The sequence below is a fragment of the Narcine bancroftii genome, chromosome 1 (genome assembly GCF_036971445.1).
Source record: "Narcine bancroftii isolate sNarBan1 chromosome 1, sNarBan1.hap1, whole genome shotgun sequence".
NCBI classification, from domain to species: domain Eukaryota; kingdom Metazoa; phylum Chordata; class Chondrichthyes; order Torpediniformes; family Narcinidae; genus Narcine; species Narcine bancroftii.
Window position 1 is genome coordinate 494,258,235 of NC_091469.1, and position 18,346 is coordinate 494,276,580.

The 18,346-nt window shown below is 44.3% G+C and overlaps 1 protein-coding gene across 1 annotated transcript in view; it reads right to left on the minus strand.

Moving 5' to 3' along the window:
- Positions 1-914: 914 nt before the first annotated feature.
- The window catches only part of LOC138752021 (zinc finger protein 271-like), a 100,691-nt gene continuing 83,259 nt past the window's right edge, over positions 915-18,346 (minus strand). Inside the window, exon 4 of the mRNA XM_069915183.1 lies at positions 915-7,569. Coding sequence (XP_069771284.1) covers positions 6,942-7,569 — 628 coding nt within the window. The 3' untranslated portion in view covers positions 915-6,941. The remainder of the gene's footprint in view (positions 7,570-18,346) is intronic.

Below are 18,346 nucleotides of genomic sequence, written 5' to 3' on the forward strand. Positions count from 1 at the left end.
AGGCATAATGAGGACAATGCATAGAAGTGCCTGGAGGGACTCAGCAGGTCATGTGGCGTCCAGGGAAAGTGATTGGCAGTTTACATTCCAGGCCTCAGCCCTTCTAAATTACGCCAAAAATCAGGCAAACATGAAAATAGGGTGAGGGTGGGCAGAGCTCAGACCAGCAAATAGATACAGATGGATAAAGGAGCCAAGAGGTGATGGGGAAGAGTCAAATATGCTCTCTAATAAGGGAAAGGAATGGGGGAGAGAGCTGGAGGAAGGAAGTCAGAGAGATGGGAGAAAGAGAGAGATGGGGAAGGGGTGACTGAAAATTGGAGGTCGCCATTGGCACCATCTGTTTGGAGTTAAACAAGAACATCTACAGATGTGGGGTTTCGGGTTGAGTACAATACACAAACTTCCTGGAGAAACTCAGCAGGTCACGCAGCATCCGCAGGAAAGAAAGGATCAGCTGAGGCCCAAAATGTTGGTTCCCCTTCACTTTCTACGATGTTTGATGACCTGGTGAGTTTCTCCATAGCATCTCACCATCTGGGCAGAACCAGAAATTGGCTTCTCACAGAATGGTGAATCTGTGGAAATCTCTGCCTAATGAAGTATTTTCGACACAAATGGATCGATTTTTAACATATCAGCCATGATCTTATCGACTGGCAGAGCAGACTCGAGGGGCCAGATGGCCTACTCCTGTTTCTTACCCTGAAGTGGAAGTTCAGTGAACACAGAGAGGAGAAAGAAACAGAAGAGTTTTCCAGCAGGGTGAGGTGGTTGGGGGCTGGTATAGAGCAGAAACACAGACAGGAGGGAGATACCAGGATGCGCCCAGTGTGGCCCCAGATGGACTGAATGGCCGGGTCTCTGTTCTCTACATTGAGTGTATTACAGAAATACAAGGGGGTGAGACACAGTTCAAACACATCTGCTTTATTTGGTATCGATCCAGGACATGAAATTCAGTTCCTGTAAATGGTAGAACGGTTACCAGAACATTATTATAGCACCAATGACCCAGGTTCAAATCCAGTCCTACTTGTAAGGAATCTGTACGAATACCCTCCCCCCTTCCCCTCACTGGGTAGGTTAACTCAGCAGAACTGGTTTTATGATCCAGAGAGCCTTCAACTTTGCTGTATTATCAGAGTCACTAACATTGATGAGAGCATCCATTCCACCTCCACTTCCTGCAGCTTTGAAAAAGCAACCAAGACAATAAAAAGACTCCCTCCTCCTCATGGAGAAGATTCATCAGTGTGAGATCACGTACCACCAGATTCAAGGGCAGTTTCTGTCCCGTTCTCAGACTCTTGAATAATCCCCACACTTTCAAAATGCTGCTGCTTTTCCCCTATGTGGTGATACTCTTATATCATTGGTACTGTATCTCTGTGTATGACTGGCCCACCCCCTCCCTGTAACTCCTCCCCCTGGAATTCCACAATAAAGGCAATTACACCCGAGTCCCTCCCTCAGTATGAATCCTGGAATTGGGCCAGCAACAGGAGCATGTGTCCGTCTTATGGTAATAAAAGCCTGTCGTCAAGTAACTCCGCCTTTTGGTGTTATTGATAGTATCAGTTTTATTACCATGAAGTTTATTTATTGCAATGGACAAGTTGCTGAGGCCAGACAAGTGAGACATTGATTCGCAATAGCCAGAGGCTGCAGGGACGTTACTGCTGAGGTCTATACAGTGAACTCATTCAGGACACAGCATAGCAGACATCCCATCAGACTACACCAGCCGGTGACTGCTGGAACTGAACAAACTGACCTTTCAGTGGGCTTTCGAAGTAGCCCTCAGAACATGGACTTATTTTCCTCCAACAACGCGACCATCACATGGGGAACGCAGGCACTGCCATCTTGAGGAATATTGGAAATTTGGTTAGGAGAAAAAGGGAGGTGTAAAGAGCAGGGAGCTGAGAAGTTGAAGGAGGACTACAAGGAGTGTAGAAGGAATCTTAAGAAATAAATTAGAAAGGCCAAAAAAAGCCACGAAGAGGCTTTGGCTGACAGAGTAAAAATAAATCCAAAGGGTTTCTATAGGCACATTAAAAGTAAAAGATTAGTGAGAGATAAAATTGGTCCCTTGTAGATAGCGAGGGTAGGCTGAGTGAGAAGTCTGAGGAAATGGGGGAAATTTTGAATGATTTCTTTGCCTCGGTATTCACTAGGGAAAAAAATGTTGAACCAGTTGAAGTCAAGAAAAATAGTGGGGAGGTCATGAAGCATATAAGGATAACCAAGGAGGTAGTGATGGCGGTGTTAAAAAAGATAAAGGTGGATAAATCACCCGGACCGCACAAAATATTCCCTAGGACACTCAGGGAGGCTAGGGGATAGTTAGTGGGGCCATTAACAGAGATATTTAGGATGTCACTGGCCACAGGGGTGGTGCCAAAAGATTGGAGGGTGGCGCATGTGGTTCCTCTGTTTAAGAAAAGGTCCAAATGCAAACCTCGGAATTATAGGCCTGTAAGTCTGACGTCTGTGGTGGGCAAGTTGATGGAAAGTGTTCTGAGGGATGCTATTTCCAAATTTTTGGAGGTACAGGGATTGATAGGGAGTAATCAGCATGGTTTTGTCAGGGGTAGATCATGCTTGATAAACCTGATTGAGTTCTTCGAGGGGGTTACAAAAAAGGTTGATGAAGGGAAAGCTGTGGATGTTGTCTATTTGGACTTTAGTAAAGCTTTTGACAAAGTTCCCCACAGGAGGTTAGAAAAAAAGGTGGAGGCATTAGGTATAAATAAAGAGGTAGTGAAATGGATTCAGCAGTGGTTGGATGGGAGGTGTCAGAGAGTAGTGGTAGAAAATTGTTTGTCCAATTGGAGGCCGGTGACTAGTGGAGTTCCTCAGGGTTCGGTCCTGGGTCCACTATTATTTGTTATATATATTAACGATCTGGATGTAGGGGTGGAGAATTGGATAAGCAAGTTTGCGGATGATACAAAGATTGGTGGTGTTGTGGACAGTGAGGTAGATTACCATAGATTAAAAGGTGATTTAGGAAGGCTGGAGGTGTGGGCTGAGAAATGGCTGATGGAATTTAATACAGATAAATGTGAGGTGCTTCATTTTGGAAAGGCAAATTTAAATAGGTCATATACATTGAATGGTAGACAATTGAGGAGTGCAGAGCAACCAAGGGATTTAATAGTACCCTCAAGGCTGATACTCACATAGATGGTGTGGTGAACAAGGCATTTGGAATGTTGGCCTTCATAAATCGGAGTACTGAATTCAAGAGTAGGGAGGTTATGATGAAATTGTACAAGGCATTGGTGAGGCCAAATTTGGAGTATTGTGTACAGTTTTGGTCACCAAATTATAGAAAAGATATAAACAAAATAGAGAGTGCAGAGAGGGTCACGAGAATGTTGACAGGATTTCAGGGTCTGATTTACAGGGAAAGGTTGTGCAGACTGGGGCTTTTTTCTCTGGAGTGTAGAAGATTGAGAGGGGACTTGATAGAGGTGTTTAAGATTTTAAAAGAGACAGACAGAGTAAATGTGGATAGACTTTTCCAATTAAGAAAGGGGGAGATTCAAACTAGAGGACATGGTTTAAGATTGAAGGGGGAAAATTATAAGGGGAACATGAGGGGAAATTTCTTTACGCAGAGGGTGGTGGGGATGTGGAATAAGCTTCCGGCAGACGTGGTCGAGGCGGGATCATTGGTTACATTTAAGGAAAGACTGGATCGTTACATGGATAAGAGGGGACTAGAGGGGTATGGACCGGGTTCTGGTCAGTGGGACTAGGAGGGTGTGGATTTGCTACGGCATGGACTAGTAGGGCCGAACTGGCCTGTTCTGTGCTGTAAATGGTTATATGGGACATCTTGACTTCACCTCTGCCACCGCAGAACACCAGAAGTGCTACTTCTGCGGCCAACAACAACATCCCCAGAAGAGCTGCCCAGCCAAGGAAGCAGTGTGCTCAGGATGTAGGAAAAAGGGACACTCTGCCAAAGTCTGTAAGTCCAGACCTTCCCCTCTCCCCAGCAGGGCTGTGTGCAGGCAGTGGGGGCCGGCGCCATGTTGGCCAGAATCACTTCCAATTGCTGAATGACAGCTTTGCATGCAGATATAGGGGGCCGCTATCTTGGTTGGTGCCACTTCTGCCCCCGAGCAACAGTACTGCGTGCTCGCCATCTCATCAGCCTGGGTCTCAGACACCATCTTGCTGGTCCGAATCGGAGAGCAACTCCGACAACAACCTGGTCCTGGCATCGATTGTACTCAACCAGGACAGCCCCCACCAGCTCATCCATTTGATGATGGAGGTCAAGGTAAATGGTCATCTCACTAACTGCCTATTTGATAGTGGGAGCACAGAGAGCTTTATGCACCACAACACCTTGTGGAACTACTCTCCTGGCAAATTGCAACATCTCAGTTGGCGGGGAGTTGTGGCTACTGCATGGTGACAATGACCGTACACGGCACAACCTACAAAAACTTTAAACTGTTAGTAATGCTGCAGCTCTGAACCCCAATGATACTGAGGCTGGACTTCCACTGCCACCTCAGGAATGTCACTATGGAATTCTACAGGCCCCATCCCCCACCATGGTCTGCAACCTCCAGCTTTAAACTGTCTGCCCTCCCGCTGCACATGACGAAGTGGCATAGCACGATCTGCCCACCATGTCCCACCTGCGGGCTCTCCACCCTCCGGACACCACCTGTCCCTGTTCGTTAATCTCACCCGACTGAAGGCCAGTTGTTACCAATACAACACTGGAGACAGGGCATTCATTAGGTCGGAGGTGCAACAGCTTCTGCCAAGAGTGTCAATGAACCGAACATTAACCCTTGGAGAGCCCAGGTCGTGGTGGTCAAAAACAGGGAACAACTCTGCAGCCGGGTATGTATCCCCTCCTCCATACTGCCAACACAGTGAACCAGATCACCCACCATAGATTTAAAATGGCCATACCGCCTGCTCCCCATCAACCCAGAGGACTGCCACATTCACCACATTCAAGGCAGAGAGCCAACTCTACCCCTTCGGAGTCATCACTGGTGTCTCCGTCTTTCAGAGAGAAATGGACCAGATGGTGGACCAGCAGGGGTTCAAGGCCACATTCACTTATTTGGACAATGTCACCATCTGTGGCCATGACCTACAGGACCATGATGCAAACTTAGAAAAATTCCTCCAAACAGCCAAAGCTCTCAATCTCACTTATAATAAAAACAAATATATGTACTTGGCCATCCTTGGTTGCGTTGTGCAACATGGCATCATCAGTCCTCACCCCACGTGCTCCCTGATAGAGATCCCACTCCCTCACAGCCAAAAGGCCTAAAGAGGTGCCTGGGCTTCTTCTCATACTACGCCCAGTGAGTCCCCAATTATGCAGACAAGGCTCCACCCCGAGTGAAAGCCACCTCCTTCCCCTTATCAGCGGAAGCCTGGGCAGCCTTCACCTGCATCAGAGATATTGCCAAGGCCACAACTTTGTCCTGGCCGCCACTCTTAACCAAGTGGGCAGACCTATGGCGTTTTTATCCAGCACTCCTCTATCGAGGAGGCCCAGGCAGTCAGTGAGGCAGTGTGACACTGGAGGCACTACCTGGATAGCAAACGATTTACCCTGCTGACTGACCAACGTGCAGTCATTTTATGTTTAACAATTAGCAGGGGAAAATCAAAAATGATAAGATTCTGAGGTGGAGAATAGAAGTCTCCAACTATAACTATGATATCTTGTACCAGCCTGGGAAGCTCAACAAGCCCTCAGATGCCCTGTCCCAGGGGCTTGTGCCAGATTGCAGTCCAACCGACTCCAAGCTCTCCATGACGACCTCTGCCACCCTGGGGTCACTAGGCTTTTTCCTTCCAGCCTTGAAATCAAGAGACCTACTTGTTTCCCATTGGCAAGAGGTCCTCCATGTGATTAGATCTCTTCTGTGTACAATCACAAACACCATGCCACAAGAATAAATGTTTTACTTACCCAGGAAGTCCACGTCGGGGACAACGCTACCATCCTGGCTGACATCCCCTGCTCCGTAGACGTGCATGGCCGTAAGACCAACCCACTGGTTGAGAAGGTTCACGTCATCCATGCCAATCCCCAATACGCCTACATAGTGTATACCCAGATGGGCACGAAGACACAATCTCTGTCTGGGAACTGGTATGTACAGGAGATTCCAAGATCGTCACTGATCCAATGAGACCCACAACCACCATTAACCAGTACATATCCTGGCACCCTATCCTGACCAATGCACCAGCTGTCCCGATCCACGCCCCACCCCAGTCACCAGGTACATGAACTGCCAACCAGTTCCAAATCGACCAGGAACCAGTAGCAACATCGCAGCTATCACCACAGTGATCCCCAAGACACAGAAGACCACCGGATTAGGTGAATTTGTAATGGACACTAAACCCACTCCACCCCGTCGGACTTTTTTTAAACGACGGGATGAATGTGGTGATACCACTGTGATGTTGGTACTGTATGTCTGTGTACGGCAGACCTGCCGCTTCCATGTAATTCCTCCCATTGGAATTCCCCAATAAAAAAAATTAGGCCCGAGTCCCTCCCTCAGTACAAATCCTGGAATCGGACCTGTAACAGGAGCATGTGTCCAGTCTTATGGTTATAAAAGCCTGTCATCATGAAACTCCAGTCTTTTGGCATTATTGATGGTGCATAACCTTATACCAGTTGATCTGTCCCCAACTCTGCATGCTAACTTATTTGCTGGATTATGTATGGGATGTCAGCTAGACTGCTCCAAAACAAATCTTATCACTGCACCTTTGAACATGTGACAATAAACTTGAACCTGAAAACATCGCAAATTGACAATACCAAGACCTGTTTTGATTTGTGGCCTCAATAATCACGGACTCCAGTCTCTCCTGGTGTTTGAGTGAGTGATGTTTAAATATTCCACACTATGCAAACTTTACGTGTGAACTCGCTGGTGTTTCACCAGACTGTTCGACTGAGTGAACTCCTTCCCACACTCGAAGCAGGTGAACGGTTTCTCTTTGGTGTGAACTCGTTGGTGGATCAGAAGGTTGGAGGACTGGGTGAAGCCCTTCCCGCACTCGGGACAAACGAAGGGCCTCTCACCAGTGTGGAACCTCTGGTGTCTCAGCAGGTGGGAGGATTGGATGAAGCCCTTACCGCACTCGGGGCAGGTGAATGGCCTCTCCCCAGTGTGGACCCGCTGGTGGGTCAGCAGGTGGGAGGAAAGAGTGAAGCCCTTCCCGCACTCGGGGCAGACAAATGGCCTGTCACTGTTGTGAATCTTCTGGTGGGTAGTCAAGTTTGATCGCTCGCTGAAACCCTTGCCGCATTTGGGGCAGGTGTAAGGCCTCTCCCCGGTGTGGACCCGCCGGTGGGTCAGCAGATGGGACGACTCAGTGAAGCCCTTGCCACACTCGGGACAGATGAACGGCCTCTCCCCGGAGTGGAGCAGCTGGTGCCTCCGCAGGTTGGAGGTCTGAGTGAAGCCCTTGCCACACTCAGGGCAGGTAAAGGGCCTCTCCCCGGTGTGGATACGCCGGTGTTTCTTTAACTCACTCAGCCTTTTAAAGTTCTTCCCGCAGTCGCACTGAAGTGGGTTCATTGCTGTGGGGATGATAGGGTGTGAGCAGGTGATAAACAAAGTAGTCCTTTCCAGGGGCGCACAGCACAGCACAGCACGAGACTCCCAGAGAGCTTGGCAGTAGGTTAAATCAACACTGAGACTGGGACTAGGGCTAAGATCCGGGGTGAAGCGTTCTCTAGCCGGGTTTTGCAAGTCCTGGAACCACGGGAGCACTCCGTTCCGGGACCCAGTGCTGTGCTCTGCTCCCAGTGCCTGGTGCTGAATTGGCTTTGATCCCCGACAAGTGCCTTACCCAGAATGCACTGCAAACTCCCCCAAAAGGCGCACGCATGTTGCTCAGAATGGCTACTGCGGAGCCCTTTGCCAAGTGTGGGGCTTTGTGGTCAGAGAAGCCTTCATTGAACGGGTGCTTTGTGGATGGCGAGCAAACCCCTGCCTTGGGGGAAGTGGTGCAGGGCACTAGGAGCTGAGATTATCTCTGACACACAGGGGCCGATTTAAAATCCAGGTGAAGAAACTTCTCCCAGTGCTGCGAAGTTCACAGACCTGATGTCTGCTGCTGCCTGTAATATAAGAAGGTAAACAGGTTAGGCCATTTGGTCCATAAAACTTGCCCCGCCATTCCATCATGGTTGATTTACTTTTCTTTTCAACCCCATTCTTCTGCCTTTCCCCACCCCCCCCCAACCCTTGATTTGCTTCCTACCGCCGCTTTTAAATATCCCTAATGAATCAGCCTCCACAGCCACTCGTGGCAACGAATTGCCCAAATTCACAACCATCTGCGTAAAGAAATTCCTCCTCTCTGTTCTGAAGGGACGTTTTGTATTCTGAGGATGGGCCCTCTGGTCGCAGACTCCCCCACCAGAGAAAACATCTTCTCCACGTCCACAATATTCAGGCTTTTCAGTATTCTATGGGTTTCAATAAGACCCCATCCTCATTCTTCTAAACCCTAGCGAGTACAATCCTAGAGCCCCCAAATTCTCCTTGTATGAAAATTCCTCACTCCAGGGATCATCCTTGTAAATCCTCTCTGGGCCCTCTCCAATGCCAACACACCCTTCCTTTGATATGGAGCCCAAAGCTGTGCTCTCACTAATGCTTCATAAAACCTCATTACATCTCTGCTTTCATATTCTATCCATCTGGAAATGAGCCAGCATTCCATTTGCCTTCCTTCCCATTCATTCTTTGTGCGTTCACTTTTAGGGAGTCTTGCATGAGAACTCCCAAGTCCCTCTGAATGCTAAAAGTCCATGCCTTTATTCCTTCTACAAAAGTGCATGATCATACACTTCTCCACACAGCACTTTATCTGCCATTCCCTTGCCCAATCTTTCAACCTGTCTAAACCCTTCTGCAGACTTCCTGCACTACCTGCCCCTCATGATCCCACCTCTAGGCACATTCTCCCCTCTCTGCTTTCCACAGGGACCACACCTCCAAGACTCCCTTGTCCACTCCTCCCTTCCCACCCACTGTCCACTTGGAACCTACTCCTGTATCCGCATGAGATGCTCCACTGTGCCCACTCGGGCCTCATCACCATTCAGGGCCCCAAACTGTCCTTCCACGTGAAGCAACATTTCACTTGTGAGTCTGCAGGGGTCAACGACTGCATCCGGTGCTCCTCTACATCGGAAATATTGGACACAGACTGGAAGATCGATTTGGCTTTGTCCAACACAATAATGTGGATCTCCCAGTGGCCACCTATTTCAGTTCCCCATCCCATTCTCTTGTTGACATGTCTGACCATGGTCTCATGTGCCAGACTGAGAATTGGAGGAACAACACCTCATCTTCCCACTGGGCACCTTCCAACTGGATGGCATTGACTTCTTTGGCTTTTGTTAATCTCCTTTGCCCTGTGACCTTTCCTTATCTCCGTCTCTACATTCCCTGTCTCCTTTCGTACAAACATGATCAATTCTCACCTTCTCTTGTCATATCCAATTAACACCTTTTGTTGGCCTGGGTTCCTGTCTCTTTGCTTGAATTCTGAGATTTCCAGTTTCTGTAATATATCTTTGTCTCCTACAGACGCTAAAAAGACCAGCTGAGTTTTGGTGTGTTTTTAACTAAATGCCTCTCGTCCCATCTTTGCATCATTGGGGCAAAGGAAAAACCTCTTTAGGTGTGAATTGCTTGAAGAGACTTCGCGGTGGAGCAGCTGAACGGAGTTAAAGAGGGAAGTTTGCAGTTGCTGCTTGAGAGCAGAGCATTCCAGAGGGGGAACAGTTAGAGAGACTCTCACAGAATTCCCTTCAAAGAGAGACTTGTATGTTAGTCTGACTTTGGTGGTTGGGAAGATATTAGAGTCGATCCTCAAGGATGTGATGAACTACCTAGAGATGCATGACAGGGTAGGTCCAAGTCAGCATGGTTTTTTAAAGGGTAGATCCTGCTTGACCAACCTATTAGAGTTTCTTGAAGAAATTTCATGCGACAAAGGAGAGACTGTGGATGTTGTATAATTTAGATTTTCAAAAGGTTTTCAATAAGGTGCCACACATTAGGCTGCTAAATAAGATGAGGGCCCATGGAATTACAGGGAAGTTATTAAACTGGATAGAGAAGTGGCTGATAGGCAGGAAGCAAAGGGTTGAAATTAAGGGTTCTCATTCTGGATGGCTGCCTGTAACGAGTGGTGTTCCGCAGGGGTCGGTATTGGGGCCACTGCTGTTTACAATTTATATTAATGATTTGGATGGTGGTATCAGTGGTCTTGTGGCCAAATTTGCAGATGACACCAAGATAGGTGGCATAGCAGGAAGTGTGGTAGAAAACATAAAGTGGCAGAAGGATATAGACAGATTAGGAGACTGGGCAAAATTATGGCAGATGAGATTTAACATAGAGAAACGTATAGTTGTACATTTTGGCAGTGGAAATAAACAGGCAAAATACTATTTGGATGGGGTGAAGATTCAGACCTCGGAGGTGCAAAGGGACCTGGGTGTCCTTGTGCAAGGAAACCTAAAAGTTAATGACCAGATGAAACTGGTATTGAAGAAAGTGAATGTGAATGCTATGTTGGCCTTCATTTCAAGAGGAATAGTGTATAAGAGCAGAGAGGTGTTGATGAGGCTCCATGGGGAACTGGTGAGGCCTCATTTGAAGTACTGTGTGGAGTTTTGGGCCCCCTATCTTAGAAAGGATGTGATGTTGTTGGAAAGGGTGCAGAGGAGATTGACTAGTATGATTCCCAGAATGCAAGGGATAATGTACGAGGAGCGTTTGGCAGCTCTTGGGTTGTATTCATTGGAGTTGAACAGCTACAAATTGAAAGATAGGACATTGTGGCCATCGCTGAGGCATGACTTAATGATGGATGTAATTGGGAGCTAAATGTCCAAGGGGAGAGATAGGCAGTTAGGTAGAGGGGGTCATGTGGCCCTAATGGAAAGTGATGATGTTAAATCACTAGAAAGAAGTGACATAGGGTCAGAAGGGGTAGAATCCTTATGGGTTGAGTCACGGTTAGTGCTAGGGGGAGGGGCATTCGTGGGCTTGACCCCTCATGGGCTAGATATAGGTTTGATTTAAATGATGCTGGAGAAATTACAATGGGTAACAAAGAGATGGCAGAGGAACTAAATGAGGATTTTGCCTCAGTCTTCACTGAGGAAGACAATAGCAATATAGCCGATAGTCAGGGGTCTCAGAATAGAATAAAGTACAGTCAATATTATGAGAGAGAAAGTGCTTGTTAAGCTAAATAGACTAAAGATAGATAAGTCTCTCAGACCAGATGAGGTGACCAACGGATCCTGAAGGAGGTGGCTTTGGAGATTGTGGAGGCATTGGAAATGATTTTCCAAGAACCAATAGATTCTGGCACGGTTCCAGAGGACTGGAAGGTCACAAATGTAGTTCCGCTGTTTAAGAAAGGAGGGAGGCAGAAAAAAAGGAAATTATAGGCTGACATCGGTAGTTGGAAAGTTATTGGAGTCGATCCTCAAGGGCAAGGTTATGAAATACCTCAAGGAGCATGACATGACAGGTCCAAGCAGGCATGAGTTCATGAAGGAAGCATCCTGCCTGACCAACCTATAGGAATTTTTTGAGGAAATCCCAAGTAGGATGGACAAAGGAGAGGCTGTGGATGTTGTGTATTTAAATTTCCAAAAGGCCTTCGATAAGGTGCTGCATAAGAGGCTGCTTAATAAGATGGGAGCCCATGGAATTTCAGGAAAGATATTAAATTGGATGGAACATTGGCTGATAGACAGGAAGCAAAGGATGGGAATAAAGGGATCCTGTTCTGGTGGGTTGCCAGTTATTAGTGATGTCCACAGCATTCGGAGTTGGGGCAACTTCTTTTTACAACATATATCAATGAGTTAGATTATGGATTGAATGGTTTTGTGGCAAAGTTTGCAGATGACACCAAGATAGGTGATGGAGTAGGAAGTGTTGAAAAAACTGAAAGGTTGCAGAGATTTGGAGTTTATGAGAGCGGGTAAAGAAATGGCAGATGAGATTCAATGTGGAGAAATGTGCAGTTATACACTTTGGAAGAGGAAATAAACAGGTAGATTATTATTTGCATGGGGAGAAAATTCAAAATTTGGAAGTGCAAAGAGATTTGGGGGTCCTCATGCAGGATAACCTAAAGATTAACCACCTGGTTGGATCGGCAGTAAAGAAAGCGAATGCTATATTGGTCTTCATTTCAAGAGGAATAGTGTTTCAGAGTAAAGGGGCATTGATGAGGCTCTAGGGCAGGGGCGTCAAACTCCAATTCACAGAGGGCCAAAATTAAAAACTTGGACTAAGTCGTGGGCCAAACTAAATATTTATTGAAAATTTTCAACAACATCTGCATGTTTTCTCTTTCAACATATGTAATGTTAAACTTTTTCTTATTAAAATAAATGTTTAATAATAGTTTGGGTTAAACTCTTTCCAGAAGAAGCATGAACAAACGAGAAATAAAATATTCAATAAATAATATTTCTCTCTAGCCTTTAAGCTCCTTTTAAATGTATTTTTTTTCACAAGCCAACAAGTCAAAAAAATAACAACTTGCTTCAATGAAAATCCAATCTTTCAACTACGAACAGTCCAAAGTGAACCAAAGAAAATATGAATCCAAGCTTAGCTTGCTCCACTGTGATTTACTCTGATGCACCTGGGTCTAAACCAGATACTTGGCATCTCTTCTTAGATGCAAGTTCATCAAACTCTGGGGTCAGAGTTTGCCTCCCACCTGTCTTGAAAGGTCCTGTTTTCTGTCTTTCGTTTGGCCATTTTTCGTGAGGGGTTTATTACATGTGAGTTGGGTGACAGGTCACAGATGCTAATGAAAGTAAAGAGAGGAGGTGGGGGCGATTAGCGGGCTGACGGGCCGACACCAACGCATTTGCAAAGCATTCTGGGATTTGTAGTATTAGCTGTGCATGCGCTATACTGGCGCAGTGGCCAGCGGGCCAGCTCTAATACATATTTGATATGATCTTGCGGGCCAAATATAATTATATCACGGGCCAAATTTGGCCCGCGGGCCTGAGTTTGACATGTGTGCTCTATGGGGTACTGGTGAGACCTCATTTGGAGAACTGTGCGCAGTTTTGGGTCCTTTATCTGAGAAGGGATGCAATAATGTTGGAGAGATGTCAGAGAAGATTTATCAGGATGATTCCTGGAAAGCAAGGGGCTAACATGTGAGGAACATTTAGTGACCCTTGGACAATATTAATTAGAGTCTAGAAGAATGAGAGGGAATCGCATAGAAACATATCAAATGCTGAAAGGATTAGACAGAGTGGAGGTGAATAAGATTTTTCCCTTGGTGGGTGAGTTGAGGACAAGAGGGCACAGTCTTAGAATGAGAAGGGACCCATTAAAAATAGAGATGAGGAGACATTTCTTTCGCCAGAGGGTCGTGAATTTGTGGAATTCATCACCACATACAGCTATAGAGGCCTGTTCTTTTGGGGAGTTTAAGGAGGAGATTGATAGGTATCTAATTAGTCAGGGTATCAAGGGATATGGGGAAAAGGTCAAAATTTGGAATTAGAGGTGTGACTGGTTTAGCTCATGTTGGAGTGGCAGAGTAGACTCAATGGGCCGAATGACCTTCTTCTGTTCCTTGATCTCGTGACTGCAAATTTTAGAATGTGAAGCAAATCCAATCTGCTGGAGGAAGTAAATGCCTCAAGGGACTTTAGTGGGAGGAAAAGAATTGTCAACACATGGAGTTCGAGCCCTTAGACCAGTGGTTCTTGACCTTTATCTGCTCCCACTCAAACTACTTGAAGAAATCCCTTACTAATCACAGAGCACCTGCAGCATGCAATGTAAGGGATTAGTAAGGGATTACTTCAACTGGTATGTGAGTGGAAAGAAAAAGGTGGAGAACCACTGCCTTCCACGCTGCCAGTGTTTTCTGCTTTGTGTCAGTTCCAACTGTAGCCAAATTCCTACCAGGGTTTGGATCCCAGCAAGGTCTGTAGAACTGAATAGCCACAATTCGCCTGTCCACCTTCCCGGACTCCGTCAGCTGAGCAAAGGAAAGAGAAAGTAATGGTCTTTGTTACACATAAACCCCCACATAGCCAGAACCGCTCTGCCAGCACCAGAGAAATGCACGTGCCTGCCGCCCACAATGCATCACAGCAAGATTGATGATACAAAGCAGAAGAAATCTATGGGGGCCATGGATGAGGAGTACAGGGTGGGAGGCATCAGTGCAGCAGCCCACGGCATCGCATGCACCCTGTGGTGCTGAGAAGTGCCTGTTGAACCAGACTTGGTCTCTGCACTGATGGAAGTTGTTCCCCTGTGCTGCCATCCTACCTCCCGCCTGTCAGGGAAGAACACACTTCGCATGCCTGTGAACTCCCTTCCAGCGTCAGCATCGGGTCTCGGGACCAGGCGCCCTGCTCTCCTTCAGGAATTCTTGGGTATCCGCAGGGTCCCAGCGCTGTTCGAGGTGTATGATTCACGGAGCCTGTCCAAATGTTTCTATAATCCCCATTTGCATTGTGTCGTAGTCTGTGATAAACAGTGCCAAAAGCAAGACTTTCTTCTTTTCTCTACACTGCAATTCAAATTCAGTTGATTATCATCTGTCTGTACATCTACAACCAGATGAAACAGCATTCTTCCACAGGCAAGTGGAACAGAAGCTGCACTTCCTGAGAAGAATGAAGCACTCACCATTATGTCAACCTTCTATTGATCTGCATTAGTGTGATACAGTTGCTGCAGAGAACTGGATTGGAAGTCAATCCACAGGATCATAAGGAGTGTCAGAGAGGATCACTGGAGTCTCCCCCCCCCCCCCCCCCCCCCAGCCATCAACATGATTTAACAGGATTGTTGAATGAAAAAATGCACAAAAATCATTGAGGATCCCCTCCACCGTGCACACAGCATCTTTCAGCTGCTCCTGTCAGGGAAAAGATATAGGAGGATCAGAGCCAGCACCACCAGGCTGAGGAACAACTTCTTCCCATGGGCAGTGAGAATGCTGAATGACCAAAGGAACGTCTCCCACTGACCATCCGAGACTCTCCTTTGTACAAAACAATATGTGTATTGTTTGTCTGTACGTGTGTTATGTCTGATTATGTGTCTGCATGTTTTGCACCGAGGACCGGAAAACGCTATTTCATCGGGTTGTTCTTGTACAATGAGATGACAATAAACTGGACTTGTAAAAAGCTCGGTCACCAGAGACTGCTGGAGTCTGGAGCTAAACATCATCTGTTGAATGGTCAACACTTTGAGCCAAACCACTTTATCGAGTCTCGATGAAGGTTCCTGGCCTGAAACACTATTATTTTTCTACCACTGATGATACCTGAACCACTGAGTTTCTGCAGCTGCCGGTATCTTTGACCCACTGGTAGAAGATATTAGAGCATCAAAATCAGGGCTGCCAGGCTGGGAAACAGCTTCTTCCTGCAAGCTCTGAGATTCTTTTTTTATAATTTTTTATTTTTCACACTGTGAACCATATCAACCAAAATATGTACAAACGTATCTCATTAAATTTACAAAGTGATCTTTCCTCCCCTTTTCCCTCCCTCCCCTCGACCCACCCCCTCCAAAACCTATAAATATTCCACATATACAATACAATAAAACCATAAAACAATATTTTCACACAAAGAAAAATAAACAAGAAAAATGTGTCATCTATTTATTACACACTGAATCTAGTCATTTTGTCTTATCATTTTCATTCTCATTTTAGGGGATGGAGGTCGTAGGCAAGCTCTCTCTGATATGTTCCATGTAGGGTTCCGAAATTTGTTCAAACATTGTGACTTTATTTTTTAAATTATATGTTATTTTTTCCAATGGAATCCATTTATTCATTTCCATGTACCATTGCTGTATTGTCAGGCTCTCTTCCATTTTCCAAGTTGACATTATACATTTTTTTTGCTATCGCTAAGGCTATCATAATGAATTTTTTTTGCACTTTATCCAATTTGAGGCCTAATTCTCTACTTCTTATGTTACTTAAAAGAAATATCTCTGGTTTTTTTGGTATGTTATTTTTTGTAATTTTATTTAGTATCTGATTTAATTTTCCCAAAATGTATTTACTTTCGTACATGCCCAAGTTGCATGTAATGTTGTTCCCATTTCCTTCTTACAGCGAAAACATCTTTCTGATAATGTTGAATCCCATTTTTATTTTTTTTTTATTTTTCACCCATTCTTTTAATTTTTGAAGAGTAATATATACCCGGTGTAACCAATTATACTGTATCATGCGTAACCTTGTGTTTATTGAATTCTTCATAGTTCCAGAACATAACTTTTCCCATACTTCATTTTTTATCTTTATGTTTAAATCCTTTCCCACTTCTGCTTAGGTTTATAGTTTATTTCATTTTCCTTCTCTTGTAGCTTAATGTACATGTTGGTTATAAATCTTTTAATTATCATTGTGTCTGTAATCACGTATTCAAAGCTGCGTCCTTCAGGTAATCTCAAGCTGTTTCCCAATTTATCCTTTAAATAAGCTTTCAATTGATGATATGCAAACATTGTACCATGAGTTATTCCATATTTGTACTTTAACTGTTCAAATGTTAATAAATTATTTCCCAAAAAAGTTTTCTATTCTTTTAATTCCTTTTCTCTCCCATTCTCTAAAGGAAAGGTTGTCTATTGTAAAAGGGATTAGCAGATTTTGCGTCAATAGTAATTTTGGTGTTTAATAATTTGTTTTTTTCCTTTCTAAGTGGATCTTCTTCCATGTATTAAGTAAATGATGCAGTACTGGTGAGTTTTTATATTGCACCAGTTTTTCATCCCACTTATAAAGTATATGTTCCGGTACCTTCTCCCCTATTTCATCTAGTTCTATCTTAGTCCAGTCTGGTTTTTCCCTTGTCTGGTAAAAATCTGATGAATACCTTAATTGTGTGGTTCTATAATAATTTCTAAAATTTGGTAACTGTAAACCACCTTGATTATACCTCTCTGCTAATTTATCTAATGCTACCCTTGGATCCCTCCCTTTCCACAAGAATTTCCTTATTATTCTCTTTAGTTCCTTAAAGAATTTTTTTGTTAAGGGAATTGGTAATGTTTGAAATAACTATTGTATCCTTGGGAACAAGGATACAATAGTTTACCCTCCCTATCAATGCTAGTGGCAATTCTTTCCAATGTTCTAAGTTTTCCTGCAATTTCTTTATTAGTGGGTGATAATTTAGTTTGTATAAGTGGCTTAAGTTATTATGTAATCTGATCCCTCGGTATTGGATTGCCTGTGCTTGCCATTTAAATGGTGATTCTTTTAATTTAAAGTGACTCAATACATATCCATTTACTGTTACCTTTGCCAACAGTCCATCATACAATGCTTTAATCCAATTTATATATTTTTCTGGTAGACTGAACTTCTGTAATACTTTAAATAAGTAATTCCACTCTACTCTGTCAATGGCTTTTTCTGCGTCTAGAGCAATAGCCACTGTTGGTTTCTTATTTCCTTGAACCGCATAGATTAGATTAACAAGTTTGTAGACATTCTCTGCTGTTCGTCTTTTCTTAATAAATCCAGTTTGATCTTGTTTTACTATTTTAGGTGCACAATCAGCCAATCTGTTTTGCATGAATCTGCCAAGTTTTGTGTTTCTTCTATCTAGTTCATTACTTCCAGGAGAGGAGGAATTAATAACTCTTTAAATGTTTTATAAAATTCTATTGGAAATCCATCCTCTCCTGGTGTTTTATTGTTCCGCAGCTTTTTAAAAATATATCCTGAACTTCTTCTATTTCAAATGGTTTTATTAGCTTGTTTTGTTCCTCTTCTTGCAATTTCGGCAGTTCAATTTTATCATCTTTCCCCTCGTTCTCAGTTTGATACAATTGTTCAGAAAATTCCTTAAAATTTTCATTAATCTCTGTTGGACTATATGTAATTTGTTTGTCCTTTTTCCTTGATGCCAATATCATTCTTTTATCTTGTTCTGTTTTAAGTTGGCAGGCTAATATTTTGTGTTTTTTCTCCCAGTTCATAATACTTTTGCTTTGTTTTCATTATGTTCTTCTCCACCTTGTACGTTTGTAATGTAACATTTTTAATGTAATGTTTCTTTAATTTTTTTGTCTGCCAATTCTCTCCTTTTCATTATATCATCCCTTTCCACTAATTCCTTTTCTGTACTTACTATCTCCTTACCAACTGCTCTATTTCCTAATTGTAATCCTTTTTCATCTTAGTCACATAACTTATTATCTGCCCTCTAATGAAGGCTTTCATTGCGTCCCAT